Source organism: Miscanthus floridulus, chromosome 8 (assembly GCF_019320115.1).
Source record: "Miscanthus floridulus cultivar M001 chromosome 8, ASM1932011v1, whole genome shotgun sequence".
NCBI classification, from domain to species: Eukaryota; Viridiplantae; Streptophyta; class Magnoliopsida; order Poales; family Poaceae; genus Miscanthus; species Miscanthus floridulus.
The window spans coordinates 67,240,844-67,255,078 of NC_089587.1; the positions used below are offsets into that span (position 1 = coordinate 67,240,844).

The 14,235-nt window shown below is 43.8% G+C and overlaps 2 protein-coding genes across 4 annotated transcripts; one reads left to right on the forward strand and one right to left on the reverse strand.

Annotated features, from left to right (window-relative positions):
* The first annotated feature begins 1,248 nt into the window (after window positions 1–1,248).
* Window positions 1,249–9,901, forward strand: LOC136476587 (uncharacterized). 3 transcript variants are annotated; one of them, XR_010763655.1, is made up of 17 exons: window positions 1,249–1,535; window positions 1,946–2,079; window positions 2,222–2,279; window positions 2,372–2,860; window positions 4,423–4,557; window positions 4,649–4,774; window positions 4,942–4,986; window positions 5,262–5,351; window positions 5,429–5,568; window positions 5,643–5,766; window positions 5,972–6,046; window positions 6,572–6,973; window positions 7,048–7,140; window positions 8,297–8,447; window positions 8,950–9,189; window positions 9,509–9,552; window positions 9,597–9,901. XR_010763655.1 is itself a non-coding variant. In XM_066474482.1 (16 exons), exons 1-15 carry the CDS (start codon window positions 1,296–1,298, stop codon window positions 9,174–9,176), a joined length of 2,529 nt encoding a protein of 842 aa, XP_066330579.1. In that variant the 5' UTR covers window positions 1,249–1,295; the 3' UTR covers window positions 9,177–9,189; window positions 9,509–9,901. The 3 variants fall into 3 exon arrangements, 2 of the variants coding, with proteins under 2 accessions (XP_066330579.1, XP_066330580.1); XM_066474482.1 differs by having other exon boundaries at window positions 9,509–9,901; XM_066474483.1 differs by lacking the exon at window positions 4,423–4,557 and having other exon boundaries at window positions 9,509–9,901.
* Window positions 9,902–10,281: 380 nt separating this feature from the next.
* Window positions 10,282–13,182, reverse strand: LOC136472419 (fructokinase-2-like). Its single transcript, XM_066470129.1, has 4 exons — window positions 12,853–13,182; window positions 11,006–11,551; window positions 10,760–10,876; window positions 10,282–10,638 (listed from the first exon to the last, which is right to left on the reverse strand). Exons 1-4 carry the CDS (start codon window positions 13,057–13,059, stop codon window positions 10,507–10,509), a joined length of 1,002 nt encoding a protein of 333 aa, XP_066326226.1. The 5' UTR covers window positions 13,060–13,182; the 3' UTR covers window positions 10,282–10,506.
* Window positions 13,183–14,235: the final 1,053 nt, after the last annotated feature.

The following is a 14,235-nucleotide window of genomic DNA, read 5'->3' on the forward strand; positions in this document are numbered from 1 at the left end:
TTGGTTGCAAATACGGATAGATATATGAGTATATCAGTAACGGTTGAAGGTCTCCATCGCAAAGCAGATAAATGTATAGTATAAACATCAACTACTCGTTTATAAAAAACTTCTCAAATTCCAAACGTCTAGTCTATCTAGAATCTAGAACATATGAATTTCCACACGGAACTCACGTAGAGAGTGAATGAGTAGAGGATGCCACAAACAAAGCCATGATGTGACAAAAAAGTCAATAATGTTATTGTTGTTTATTAGATGATTGAAATCTTATCACTCTTTGGTCATGTTCGCTTCTCTTATAATCCGTATTTTTAAGCTTATTTTTTTAGCTGGAACCGTGTTTTTCTCTCACAACAAATCAACGGAAACAATGTTTCGACTCGTTTTTTCAGCGAAACGGACAGGGCCTTTGATATGTTCAACGGTTGCAACCAAGTATGTATTGGAAATACAAAAAAAAGGCTTTTTGAAATAGTCATCCATTGCACAGTATTTTACCAAGTTGCCCCAACCAGGGTTTCTTTTGATTACACTAGCTCTTATTCATGTTTATTTTCGCGGACAACTATCATCTCACAACACAGACATTAAAACAAACTTTTCAATGATATGGGTATGATTTACATGAGCAATTCTAAGAGTGAAGCCTGAACTTGTATCATAGGTCCCCCAACTTTAAAAATCGACCAAAATCACCTAATAACCATTCTAAAACGATTTTATTTTGGATAACGTGGCATGTGAACCCCACACATTATCAATTTTTACCTATTTTATTTTTATTAAATATCTGAGCCCCTTAATGATGATCTAAGAAAAACAATAAGAAAGCTTTATATTTCAATACGTTTTTTTCACATGCTTTTGGCTAACATGGTTTGTGGACCCTATAAATTATGTTGTTTTAGCTATGTCATCGATTATTGAATATTTGAGCTCTTAAATAATCTGAAATGAAAACAAGAAACAATAAGAAAACTTTATATATCATTGAGTACCGTGAGATCATTCATAAAAAAAAATTGAAGCAAGAAGTCACTGACCTATTTTTGTCAAATGGACAAGCAGCCTGTTCGGCTGGGCTTATACGATCGTGGATTAGAAACTAAAACAGTACTTTTCTCTCGCACCAAACCAGTCAGCAGTAAATAATCTACCATCGTTCACGACGAAACGAAAGGTTCTTTCGAGAAAGAAATCAATTTGTGAACTGCCCTTGTCCGGAAATTCTAGAATTGGGGAAAACGAATCGACCTGTCGAGCACATTGGCACACGGGCACGGACGAGAGACATGGCGACGGAAGAGGAGCTGCCGGAGGCGGCCGAGGCGGCCCCCGCGCCCGAGCCAGCAGGTGGAGGAGGCGGGGACGACGCGGAGATGCCCGATGCCGCCGCGCCCTCGGGCTCCGACTCGGACTCGTCGGACTCCGACTCCGACGACGAGGGAGCCGCCGCCGTCGACGAGCTCCGCATCCAGACCCTAGAGCAATCCCTCAGGGAGCAGCCACTCGACTACGAGACCCACGTGCAGGTATCCTTCGCCCTCCCTCCCGCGCTCTCCTCTCCGGCTGCCATGGCGCGCTAGGGTTTTGAGTGGGTTTAGCCACTAGTGTTGGTTTGGGCATTTGCTGGCAGCTTCACTAGGGTTGGAATTATTGCGTGCTCTTATGCATTGGGTCCTAGTATTTCTTAGTCTAGTTGGGGCCATTTGGATGCTGATTTTGGTCCGTGGCGTGAGCTCCATTTGAGAATTAGTGTGGAATCTTATCACTGGATTATCTGCCTAGTCATGGGTAACTGGAATGCTTCCCGATGTTAGTAGCTGTTAGTTGCTGCCTTGCATGGAGATGGAGTGGTCACTGCTGATTGAGATTTGAGAAGCTTCCCGTACCGTTAGCTTGCTGCTTGCTGTTGGTGAGTGTTTTGCATTTGTTGTTGCAGTATATCCAGTGCTTGAGGAAGTCAGGCAACATTGAGAAGCTGCGCATGGCAAGGGAGGAGATGAACAAGTACTTTCCTCTAACCCCTAAGATGTGGCAGGAGTGGGCTAAGGATGAGATCTCATTGAGCTCGAGGTTTGTGATTGTTTTCTACATTTACGCCTTGATGAAGTACCCAAATCGTGTGCAGTCTGTGCATAAAATACTGCTCTTCAATCTTGTGGGAAAATAAGTTTCATTCTGTTTTTCTTTTTCTGTCTTGTTTGTGTTGTCGCAGTGAGGAATCTTTTGGTGATATTGAAAAGCTCTACGAGCGTGGGGTGCAAGAATACCTGGTATGTTGGATCGTTATTGTGATATTGTAGTTAAACCATTGAGCATGTGGGCTGTGGAGTGCTAACTTATTGTGGTGGTTCTGACATTGCAGTCCATCAAGTTATGGCGGGATTACCTTGACTATGTTGAAGAGCATGATCAGTCGGTATCTCAATGTACACCATCTGGCCTCTCCAAAATGAGAAATTTGTTTGAAAGTGCTATTACCGCAGGGGGGCTGCATGTTACCGAGGGTAGCAAACTATGGGCAGCTTATAGAGAATATGAGATGGCCATTTTGATCACCATCGCTGATGCCAATGATGAGGAGAGGGAAAAGCAAGTTCAGCGTATACGCACACTATTCCACCGCCAGTTATCTGTTCCTTTGACTGATATGGAATCTACACTTTCTGAGTATAAGAGCTGGGAGGCTGAACAAGGGAATGCAAACGATCCTGGTGCAGATTTTGATGGTGTCCCCTCAAATGTCGCATCTGCTTACAAAAAGGCCAATGATATGTACAATGAAAGGAAGCAATACGAGGATCAACTAAGCAATGCAGGCACATCTGAAGCTGACAAACTGCAGGAATTTGTGGTATGCTGAACATAATTAATGATCTGTCATTGCTTAACTTAAACCTTGTTTACAGTTCACCTTCTACTATTTACTTCATAGTTGAGATGCTAACCTATTAGTGTGTCATTTCGTTGCATATTTTTTAAATCAGGTCTGTCTGAGACTCTGAGCAGTTCTCTTGTCTCAAATCTGTGGTGAAAGTTACATCTGTGCCGAAAAACTTGTTTTCTTTGAATTTCCTTTTTTTTTTGGCTTGTTTCACTTTGTAGATTTACAATTTCATTTGATGATCTTGCTGGAAAAACATTTTATTCTTCAGTTCTTCCATTTGAGATTTATAGTTTCTTTATTCCAGTTGTTTATGCTTTGATCTGTGGCCCTGCTTGATAAATATTTTTGAGGAAAATTTTATTTGGAACCAGAAGGAATCAGTTTGCCCCTTGTATTGTGAATAACACTATGTGAGTTGTTAGGTACTTAGGTTCCTTGTGTTCTTTCCCGATTTTCTTCTGCTTAATATAATGATACGCAGCTCTTGTCTGGGTTAAAAAAAAGAGTTGTTAGTTTCCTTGCCACCTTACAATCTTCCCAAGCTTAAGTTTCATATGGTGGTTACTTTTTTTTCAAGTGCTATTTCACCAAATTCATTGCCATTTACTTCCCGATTATTGTTATTAGTAACACAACAACAACAACAACAACAACAAAGCCTTTAAGTCCCAAACAAGTTGGGGTAGGCTAGAGTTGAAACCCAACAGAAGCAATCAAGGTTCAGGCACGTGAATAGCTGTCTTTCAAGCACTCCTATCTAAGGCTAAGTCTTTGGGTATATTCCATCCTTTCAAGTCTCCTTTTATTGCCTCTACCCAAGTCAACTTCGGTCTTCCTCTGCCTCTCTTCACGTTACTATCCTGACTTAGGATTCCACTACGCACCGGTGCATCTGGAGGTCTCCGTTGCACATGTCCAAACCATCTCAACCGGTGTTGGACAAGCTTTTCTTCAATTGGTGCTACCCCTAATCTCTCACGTATATCATCGTTCCGAACTCGATCCCTTCTTGTATGACCGCAAATCCAACGCAACATACGCATTTCCGCGACACTTAGCTGTTGAATATGTCGTATTTTCGTAGGCCAACATTCTGCACCATACAACATAGCAGGTCTAATCGTCGTCCTATAAAACTTGCCTTTTAGCTTCTGTGGTACCCTTTTGTCACATAGGACACCAGACGCTTGCCGCCACTTCATCCACCCTGCTTTGATTCTATGGCTAACATCTTCATCAATATCCCCGTCCCTCTGTAGCATTGATCCTAAATATCGAAAGGTATCCTTCCTAGGCACTACTTGACCTTCCAAACTAACATCTTCCTCCTCCTGAGTAGTAGTGCCGAAGTCACATCTCATATACTCAGTTTTAGTTCTACTAAGTCTAAAACCTTTGGACTCCAAGGTCTCCCGCCATAACTCCAGTTTCTGATTCACTCCTGTCCGGCTTTCATCAACTAGCACTGCATCGTCCGCGAAAAGATTGTTATTAGTAAACTCAATGTTTTTTTTGTGTGGGTGGAACAGAAATACATCAAATTTGAGGAGTCTTCTGGTGACCCTGCTCGTGTTCTAGTCCTGTATGAGCGAGCTGTTTCAGAGCTTCCTGTTTCAAGTGATATATGGATGGGATATACAAGTTACCTGGATAGAACCCTGAAGGTCCTTTTAAAAATTTCTTTGGCAATAGATGTAGATTCAGTCATCATGATATTTTTCTCTTTATAGTATCAAGAGATGCTCTTTTGTGCAGGTGCCTTCTGTACTCAGAAGTGTTTATTACAGAGCCACAAGAAATTGTACATGGGTTGGTGAGCTATGGGTCCATTATTTGTTGTCTTTGGAGCGTATTCATGCTTCTGAAGAAGAGCTGCAGCATGTAAGTTCTATATAACTACATTGTGTATCGTGAATGTCTAATGTGTTCACTGCATTTCTTTTGTTATATGTACTCTTTTTGTAGTTTTAGAAGATTGTTATTTGTCTTCATCTGTTTCTTTTATTTATAATTGGGAGCTAAGTGTACATGCTTGTATGTGCTTTTAGGTATTTGAACGGGCAATACAATGTTCCTTTTCAACCATACAAGAGGTGAGCAAGAATGTGCATGGTTTATTTTTGTTCTAGTCTTCTAGAGTGTTGTGGGTGTTTGTATGTGTGAGTGTTGGGGATTTCTTCCTTGTGTTTCAGACCTTTCTTCTTATAATGAAATGATATGCTGCTCTCCTGCATGTTCTAGAAAAGCTTTCTACGTAAAAGCAGACAACTCATCAAGAATTTGTTCTCTCCAACGTCTGTTGCTTGTTAACTGTTCTGGTGGGAAGTGGTTCTCATTTATCTTTATTGGGATGTCTGAACAATTGCAGTATCTCAATATTTATCTTACTCGAGTTCATGGTTTAAGACGGAGGATTTCTGATGGGTTGGATTTTCAACTGATTAGGCAGACATTAACGGTACATTATTTCTATCACCTCATCATTTACATATTTTCTTAATTCTTACTATAATTAATAATGTGATTTAATATCAGGATGCTGCAGAATTCCTCTCATCTCAACTGGATACCAAGGAGTTACTGCGCTTATATGCTTATTGGGCAAAACTAGAGCGTAGTCTTGGCAAAGATCTTTCTGCAGCTCGTGGAGTTTGGGAAAACGCAATCATGAAAAGGTTTATTTTTTCCTCTGCAAATTATTCTTTTGTTCTTTTACCTGACATCCTTAAATCAGCTATTATTCTTCCAGTGGGTCTGTTTTTGAAGTTTGGGAGCAGTACATTTCAATGGAGATAGAAATGGGCCATGTACATGAGGCGAGATCCATTTATAAGCGTTGTTATAGCAAAAGATTTGCTGGTTCTGGATCAGAGGTAATCTATTCTCAAACAAATATGAGAATATGTATGGTTACTTTGACGCTACCTGAGTTCCTGTGTTATGTAGCTACTGATGTACTCCTGCTGCTTCCTATTCACCAGACTCTTAAATAGTAGCTTAAGTATTGATGTTTCAACATGATAATTCTCATTAATACTGATGATTTATTTTCGAATGCTGTGATCTGAAACTTGCTAGGAGATATGTCACTCATGGATAAGATTTGAAGAGGAGAATGGCACCTTGGATGATTATGACCTTGCTGTAAAGAAGGTATTCTTCTGTTTCGCTTGTTCACTTGGCTTTTCTGGTTGCAAACTGGATTTTTTTCATGCAAACATAAAGTTAAACTGGCTTGGTGTGCCCTGCATGGTCCTTCAGCATGTGAGTGATTGTTTCTTCAGTTTGTCATCTACACATGAATCACTTATTTTGGTGCATTTGATAAAAAGGAGCAATACTTAAGATCTGGCGTACCAATTATTGATTAATAACCATGGGAACATAATTTTCTGAAGATTCCTGGTTCCTTCTGCATAAAGTTTGATTAGTCATTGAAAGCTTTGACATCATTCAGATTTTCATGTGATTAAATCCTATGTGCAATCATCAGCTGTTGGCCCCTTGGGTTTGTTATTGAATCTTTGCAGGGATTAAAGTTCTAGCCATGATAAGTTGATATCTATTCAACTGTTTAATGTGTTTCTAACTGAACTGTGTACATTTGATGATAGCATGGGTTATCAACTTATCATGTCAACTATAGTCCGCCGCCTTATTATCCTTCTATTTGACCAGGTTACGCCTCGGCTAAAGGAGCTTATGACGTTTAAGTCTCAAGAGGAGGCTAAAGTTGAGGCTTACCCTAACCCCAATGATAATTCTAATGCAAATGATTCCTCTCAAAAAAGAAAACCAAGTAAGATGGCCAATAAACAGCAGCCCCTTGCTAAGAAAAGAAAAGAGAATCCACCAAAAAGCACCATGCCATCAAATGACCAAGGATCAAATCTACAAAGTGGGCACAGTGGTGCTGTTACTGCTGTAGAAGTTGGAGAGGCCAGCAGGGAGAAGGTCGTGGCATCTATGGAGATGAAAGTGGATGGTGACAGCCAAATAGGGAAATCAAGTTCAAATGAACCAAAGCCATCCTTCTATAATGACAAGTGTACAGTTTTTGTGTCAAATATTGACTTGAAGGTATGTTATTTTCTGTTTCTTAGATGCACTTAGCTCCTAAAATTTATTAAACTAACTCACCCCTCTCTCTACAGGCAAATGAGGATGATCTCAGACGATTCTTCTCTGACATTGGTGGTGCCATGGCAATAAGATTGCTGAGGGACAGATTCACCAAAAAATCAAGGGTATATGTTACACTTAATTCTACTTTTTTTTCTTTTTGCCTCTAGTATCCCATAGTGTAATATGCTTTGCTTGTTTGTTGAAACCGGTACAGTGCATCTCTGCAGGCTGCAGTATAAAATAAGGCCCTAGTCGATTATTCTTGCTCCAGGATTAGTTCACTGGATGCTCTGGTAGTTTGTATTTCTTATGCTGACACTACAATATTAGGTTGAAGAGCGCATGGCGTATCAAAGTACAGATTTGAATGTATCTTACCCCTCCTAGTCTGCCTGAAAAACGCAGCTTTCATCCTTCTCCAGCTTTTGTGATTCTCCGCAGCTCCAACTTCCAGCCTGCCCAGTGACCTACATTACCAGCTGAGCTGAGGACCGACCCAAGCAGCACCCCTAGTCTGCCGATGATGGGTAAAGACATGGGGCTGTTGCTTGCTGAGAAACCCACTAGATGCTCTTTTAATTCCTAGGTCAAAATTGCAAAGTCAGGTTGCCAATAAGTGTTCTTGGAAATTGACTCTAGTGGACTTTTATGTTTCACCATTTTGTTACTGTATTTCCCAAATGTGCAAGACTATTTTATTCAAATAGCGAAAGGGCCTCTAGCTGAGTTGGTTAGGTGGCTCTAGTAGCACTCCTTAGGTCCTCGGTTTGACACCCCATGGGATCAATTTTCAGGTTGGGGTTAAAAAATTCCCCTTGTCTGTCCCACGCCAAAGCATAGGTCTAAGGTCCGGCCCCGGTCGTGGTGGTTCTCACATGGGCTATGGTACTGCTGGGTATGGGTGGGGCAGGGTTTGGGTGTTTTCTAGACCTGCGTGAGAATGTCTTAGCAAAATGCTCGGGGTGTGTATGGGTGGGGCAGAGTTTGGGGGTTTTCTCAACATGCGTGAGAATGTCTTCTTAGCAAAATGGTCAGGGGCTGTCTTACCCCGCTGGTTGAGTTTTTTTTTCTTCAAATGGTCCTTGTGAAGTTGTGATCAGCGCATTTTAAAGTGCCCTGTCGTTGGTTGGTGCTACCACTATTACCATCTTGCTTTCTGTTTATGTTCATGGGTATTGCTTTTAAGTGCAGAAAATCTGAGTTGTCGTGTTTTAAGGGTGTTAGTAAAGAATTTGAATTACACTTTTGTTGATTTGTCTTCCCTTATCATTTTTACAGGGGTTGGCCTATGTGGACTTTTCAGACAACAAGCATCTTGAGGCAGCTATTAAGAAAAACAAGCAGAAGTTGCTTGGAAAGAAAGTGAGTATCGCGCGATCAGATCCAAGCAAGGGTAAGAAAAGCCGCGAAGCAGGTCAAGCTAGCCAGGGTACGTTGTTTGCCAGTGGAAGACATTCAGTCTGGCATTTTTTATATTTTCAAAATTGCATGAATGGATCAACCTAAAGCAAACAATTACTTTGTAGAACAAAAAGGATTAAGAACTTTAGAACTGCTATATTGTCCCTGGAGCGTGAAGATTGGTGCCAGCTCATTAACAGATGGAACACCTGACCTTTTACTCTTTTGCACTAAAAGTAGTAGGTAAAATATGGATGGAAACCACCAGCTAGGCTCCATAAGCTATATGCGGAAGTTTTGAAAATAAATCTCAAAAATACTAGTTAGCCACAGAAATTTGAAGATTGAATAAACTGCGCATATGGTTTTCTTTAGAAGAATGGTGTATCTTCTGTACATGTGCATCAGACTAGAAATATAGACCTGCACCACTTCTGCATGTACTATATTGTCACTGATGGTCTGGGCTACATGTACATAGCTTCAGATTCTCTACTTATCTGAATCTTGTAACATATTCCTTTGTCCAGATAATTTACCTCAGAGTAGTGGTGATGATGCAAAAGCAACAGGATCCAGTGGACCAGACAATGAAGTACCCAAGGGTGATGCAAAAACCACGGGGAAGAATACCCTTTTTGCACCACGAGCTGTGGTTAAACCTCTTGGATGGACCAACAAGGATGAGAAGAAACCAGATGGCGCAGGGGAGTTGAAATCAAATGAGGAGTTCCGAAATCTGTTGCTTAAGAAGTGATATCAATAGGCAGGTTAGTTTGGTATCTTACAATGCAACTGTTGCCTCGTGCTTGTCAAATAATTATCACTCACCATTTCACGTTACACTCTGGTGATTAAATTGCTCGTTTGACTTTTCCCCGAGTTATTTTTCACATTCACACATCACGGTTAATATGCTTGGGTACTTTGCCTACTTTAGGCCATAAATGGATATATAACAGGAGGTCCTGCCATTCTGTTTTCTTTTTCTCAGCTGTAAACTTCAAGAATCTGATACATGCGTAACCATACTTTGGCTATTGTATATCGCATATATTTCTTGGACTCAGCTACTCGCATTGTGTGCAGCCGTGCAGGTGCGTGGATCTCCATGCCTCATCCAGCTTGATCTGCCCAGACTTCTGGTGGCTTCATGCCTATGTTAGAATGATGGACCTGTAGTAGCAATTTGAACTAGGGATCTACATTGTTCGGTCTTAACCCGATGGAAGAAATGAATATTTCTTTTCGCCCGGAGTCTAAATCCACCTTTGCGGTGTGGTGAATGTGACGTTGCGTCCGCGCAGAAAAACCCTGCCCATGTAAAAAGACAACATCGACCTTACAATATGTACTGAGTTTTTCAATCCTATCCTCCGCAGTGCTGGTGAAACATCACAGCATCTCAAAAATGTGTAATCTACTCTACGTGGATTGATTGGAGATGCTGAAATTTCGATTGTACGTTGGACCTTGCAACTGCATTTAGTACCTGATATCTGATAGGCTAACATCTTTTTCAGTGCGGCAGCCCAACAACACCTTGGCTACACGTTTTAAATAGTGATGGTTTAACTCTAAAACCATATGGTCGCTGAAGAGGGGATTTTGAACTTTTTGAGCGATCAGGGACTTAAAAACAGAAACTTGGTAGTGGGCTATAGAGATTTTTACGGGTTTTCAGGGGAAAAAACTAAATCTCTAGAGAGATTTCAGCGGGTTTTCAGAAAAACTGAAACCATGTCTACTGAGATTTTTGTGGTTTTGCATTAAAACCAAACCATCTTTGCAGCCAAGTCGAAGTGGCGAACAATATCTGCACATTGGAATCATACGGTCGATCAACAGAAGCCATTACACAATTGTACGTTTTTTTCATCTAAGACGTTCCTTGAAAACTCTGAAAGTTGCATCGAAGGCATCAGATTACAGCAGCATTCCTCACACGACACCATGGAAATTTGAAGCTAAAAAAAATATCCACCACGCATGCCAACATTTTTATTAATGCCCCGGGCGAAAAAAAATTGAGGACGTCGACGTCGAGGGGCGACGTGATGGAGCAGAGTGGCGGCGTGCGTGAGCGTCTAGTTGGCCTTGGCGATGAGCTCCTGGGCGGTGGCAACCGTGGGCAGCGCCGGGATGGCGCCCTTCTTGGTGGTGCAAATGGCGCCGCAGGCGTTGGAGAACTTGAGCGCCTCGCGGAGCTTCTCCTCGTTCTGAATAAAAACAGTACGTGATTGATCAGCAGCACGTTCTTGAAGACATTTGTGATTGGTGAAAGCAGCAGATATATAATTAAGATGGAGATGGAGATCGATGTGTGTGTGTGTGTCTTACGTGGAAGATGGAGTCGTCCTTGGCGACGTTGACTAGCAGGGATCCAACAAAGGCGTCACCGGCGCCGGTGGTGTCGATGGTGTCCACCTTGAAGCCGGGCACGCTGCCCTTGAAGTCCTGAAAGCATTGGTACATTGGTGGACAATGTCAGTCAGCATTCCTTGGTTGTTCATTCATCCTCCAAAGAACAATCATCATCAGAAAGAAAAACAATATATATAAAAAAAAGAATCCAACAAAACAAACCTTTGTGAAGTATCTGCACCCCTTATCTCCATCGGTAACAATGAGGAGCTTAAGCCCCTCAAACCAAAGCGACAGCACGTTCTTCTCATCATTCGCATCCCCCTTGGTAAGGAACGCGACCTCATCATCACTGACCTTAATAAAATCCGCCTCCTTCCAGATACTGAGTATCCCCTCCCTGGCGGCGTCGGGGGACGGCCAGAGCGGGAGGCGGACGTTGGGGTCGTAGGAGCAGAGGATGCCGGCGGCCTTGGCGGCGCGCATGGCGGCCAGGTGCGCCGACCGGACGGGGTCGGCGATGAGCGAGATGGAGCCGTAGTGGAAGATCTTGGCGCGCCGGATCAGGTCCAGGTTCAGCTCCGCCTCCGTCAGCAGCATGTCCGCGCTCGGGTTCCGGTAGAACATGAACTCACGCTCCCCGTTGTGTTTCAGGGTCACGAAGGCGAGGGCCGTGCGGGCGTGCTGGTCGAAGAGGCAGCCCTCGGCGTTCACGTTGTTTTGCTTCAGGATGTTCACCAGCATGTGCCCGAACTCGTCGTCGCCGAACTGCAGGTCAGCAGTAAGCCATTAGTTTTGCAGCATGATTAATAGCAGCAAACAAACAATGCAGTTGAATCGAATCAAAGAAGAAAAAAAAACACACTGTGCAGATTATGAATTGAGTGTGTTTTCAATTTATATAATCAGGGATGAAGTAACAAGTTTTGGCTTCGTCCAAGTTAGTATATCAGGGCAGGTGGGACAATTACATCACGTACATTGCTTAGTGATTCAGTTTAATAACCGAGCAAACAGAAGGTAAAAACAACGTTTTTTAAATCTATAATGTAATGTAATTTAACTGATTAATTAACTCTCTCGTTGGGCTGTTGGTTGGAGGATCCGATTCGGAAGACGACCCCAACTGCCAAGCGGGTGTCAGATCCGAGTCAGCCGGGCACTGAACGGAACGGCGCGCAGTGACACATCGTAATCCCAGAGGTCAGAGGTCAATATAATAACGTTAATAATGGACCGTGCGTGTGCAGTACTAGCAAAGACACGACACCAGTGGCAGGCAGGCAGAGCGCAGCAGAGAGTGTGTGTACGTATGCGTATGCGTATGCGTACGCGTACGCGTACGCACCCACGCGTGACCCCAAAGGCCAACGACAACAACGACGAGCTGGCCTACCACGTGCTGGGTCCCATCCCATGTGTATAAAGAAACAACAAAAAAATCATAGATTGCCTTTTTCAGATTAATTTTTTCCTCTATAAAGAAACAAAATACCTTTTACAACTATTAGCATTGTGATTGAGAATAAATATAAAAAAATAATGGTTTTTTTCCGGATCATCAAACAAAACGTAAGATCGAGTAAAAGTTAGCCGGCTTCGGCTGCTGCCGTCGGCGATTAGAAAATGGTGCAAGGCCGCAAGGGGGGTGAGGTCACGCGGCGACAAGAACAAACGAGTCCTTTGTCTAGTTGCAACAAACAGCTAGCTGCAACGATTTTGCCGCCCAAGAAATACAGTACGCATCGGCCTCGGTCAACTTTAGAAACTGAAAAATACCAACAAAAATCATGGCATGCGCGAACTAAATACTGCAACGCAGCAGGTGAACGCCCGGACTTTGCCGGCGGTCAGGAGGATCCGCGGGCCGCGGGACGATCATCAGATCTGGGTCGAGATCACACACTACACCACCAGATCCGCCCGCCCGCCGGCCGCCGCGGCATCTAAGCTGGAGGCTGGCCGGACCGGATCTAGAAGACGCGAGGATCGAAGTACGTACTACGACTAGGAAGAAGCAATGGACGGACGGGGCGGGGCTGGATGGGGGTGCCGCCGTAGGAACGTACCTTGCCGAGGAAGGCGGAGGAGCCGCCGAGCATGGCGATGGCGCAGGCGACGTTGGCGGGGGCGCCACCGGGGGCCTTGACGAAGCCGCCCGACTCGGACAGCGACAGCCCGGCCACGTCGGGGACGAAGTCGATCAGCATCTCTCCGAACGACACCACCAGGTTGTTGGCCGCCGGCGCAGCTCCGCCATCTCCTAGGGGCGCCATTGCTTGGCTTGGCTTGCTGCGGGGTGGACGCGACTACGCGAAAGAGATCGTTCTTCTGCTGCTGCACTGCTGCACGCGAGGAGAAGGCGATTGTGATGTGTTGCGGTGGAGGACGGAGAGAGGGAGGTGCTCGGGTTTTATAACGGAGTTCGTCGACGGGGATCAGATTAGGATTACCGTCTTTATCCGATAGTAATATCACCTCCTCCGCCTGTAAAAAAATACTAATAATTATCCTACTCGGAGTAGAAAATAGATAAATTCAGATATCGATTTCTTTTTCTGCACGCTGGACCCCGTCTGTTGGTGTCAGTACTGCGTGCGGTGGCGCGGGGCCCACCGGTCGGTAGGCGCGGATTTCGGGCGCCCCACAATCTTATCCTATTCCTGATTTCCTAATTTCCTATCTTCTCCTCAAAACGCGCGCGGTGAATTTTATCTGGATTTTTATCCGATCCAATCCATCATCGCCTATATTCAGGCACGGAGCCAGCGGTGAGGTTAGGGGGCTCCAGCCTCCCTTATCGCTCACGAGCAAGCGAAGCCCCATAGAGCTGCCGTCTAAAATTTCAGCTGTAGATATACAGGTAGGAGGGGCTGAGATTTGTTGAATCTCTTTTTTTACTAATTGTCATTGTTTAGTCTCTCCTAAATTTTTTTCTAGCTTGGTCCTGCCTATATTTATCCCCCCCTTTTAACCTCTTCTTCACGCACGCGTTTTTTTTTTCTTTTTTCCCTTCCCTATATATAATAATAACTCAATAACTTGTAAAACGAGCCACAAACGGAACGGAACGGATCCGAGTAGCGTGTGCTTCTGGTTTCGTAACTTTGGAACGTACTCCTCGGATCCATGGTGGAGCGGGAGATGGTAGATCCATGCTCACTCATGCATGCAAAGTTCCAAACTGTTGGGGGACTTGTTGTACCGTAGTATGTGCACGTACAACTATTGTTTACCTTTTCTTACTTTCTTTTTTGGGCGTTATTAGGCGTGCATGCTTATTCTTCGCTCTCGCTGTCTATTCATCCATTCACTTGTATCTCTCTCTCCCCCTTGTTCTCTCTACTGGCACCCACAACGCTCAGCTCCGGTGCCGTTCTCGTCGCCTTCGACCACAGCCTGTTCGGGAGGCCGTATCGTATCGTGGATTATTTACTGCTGGCTGGTTTGGT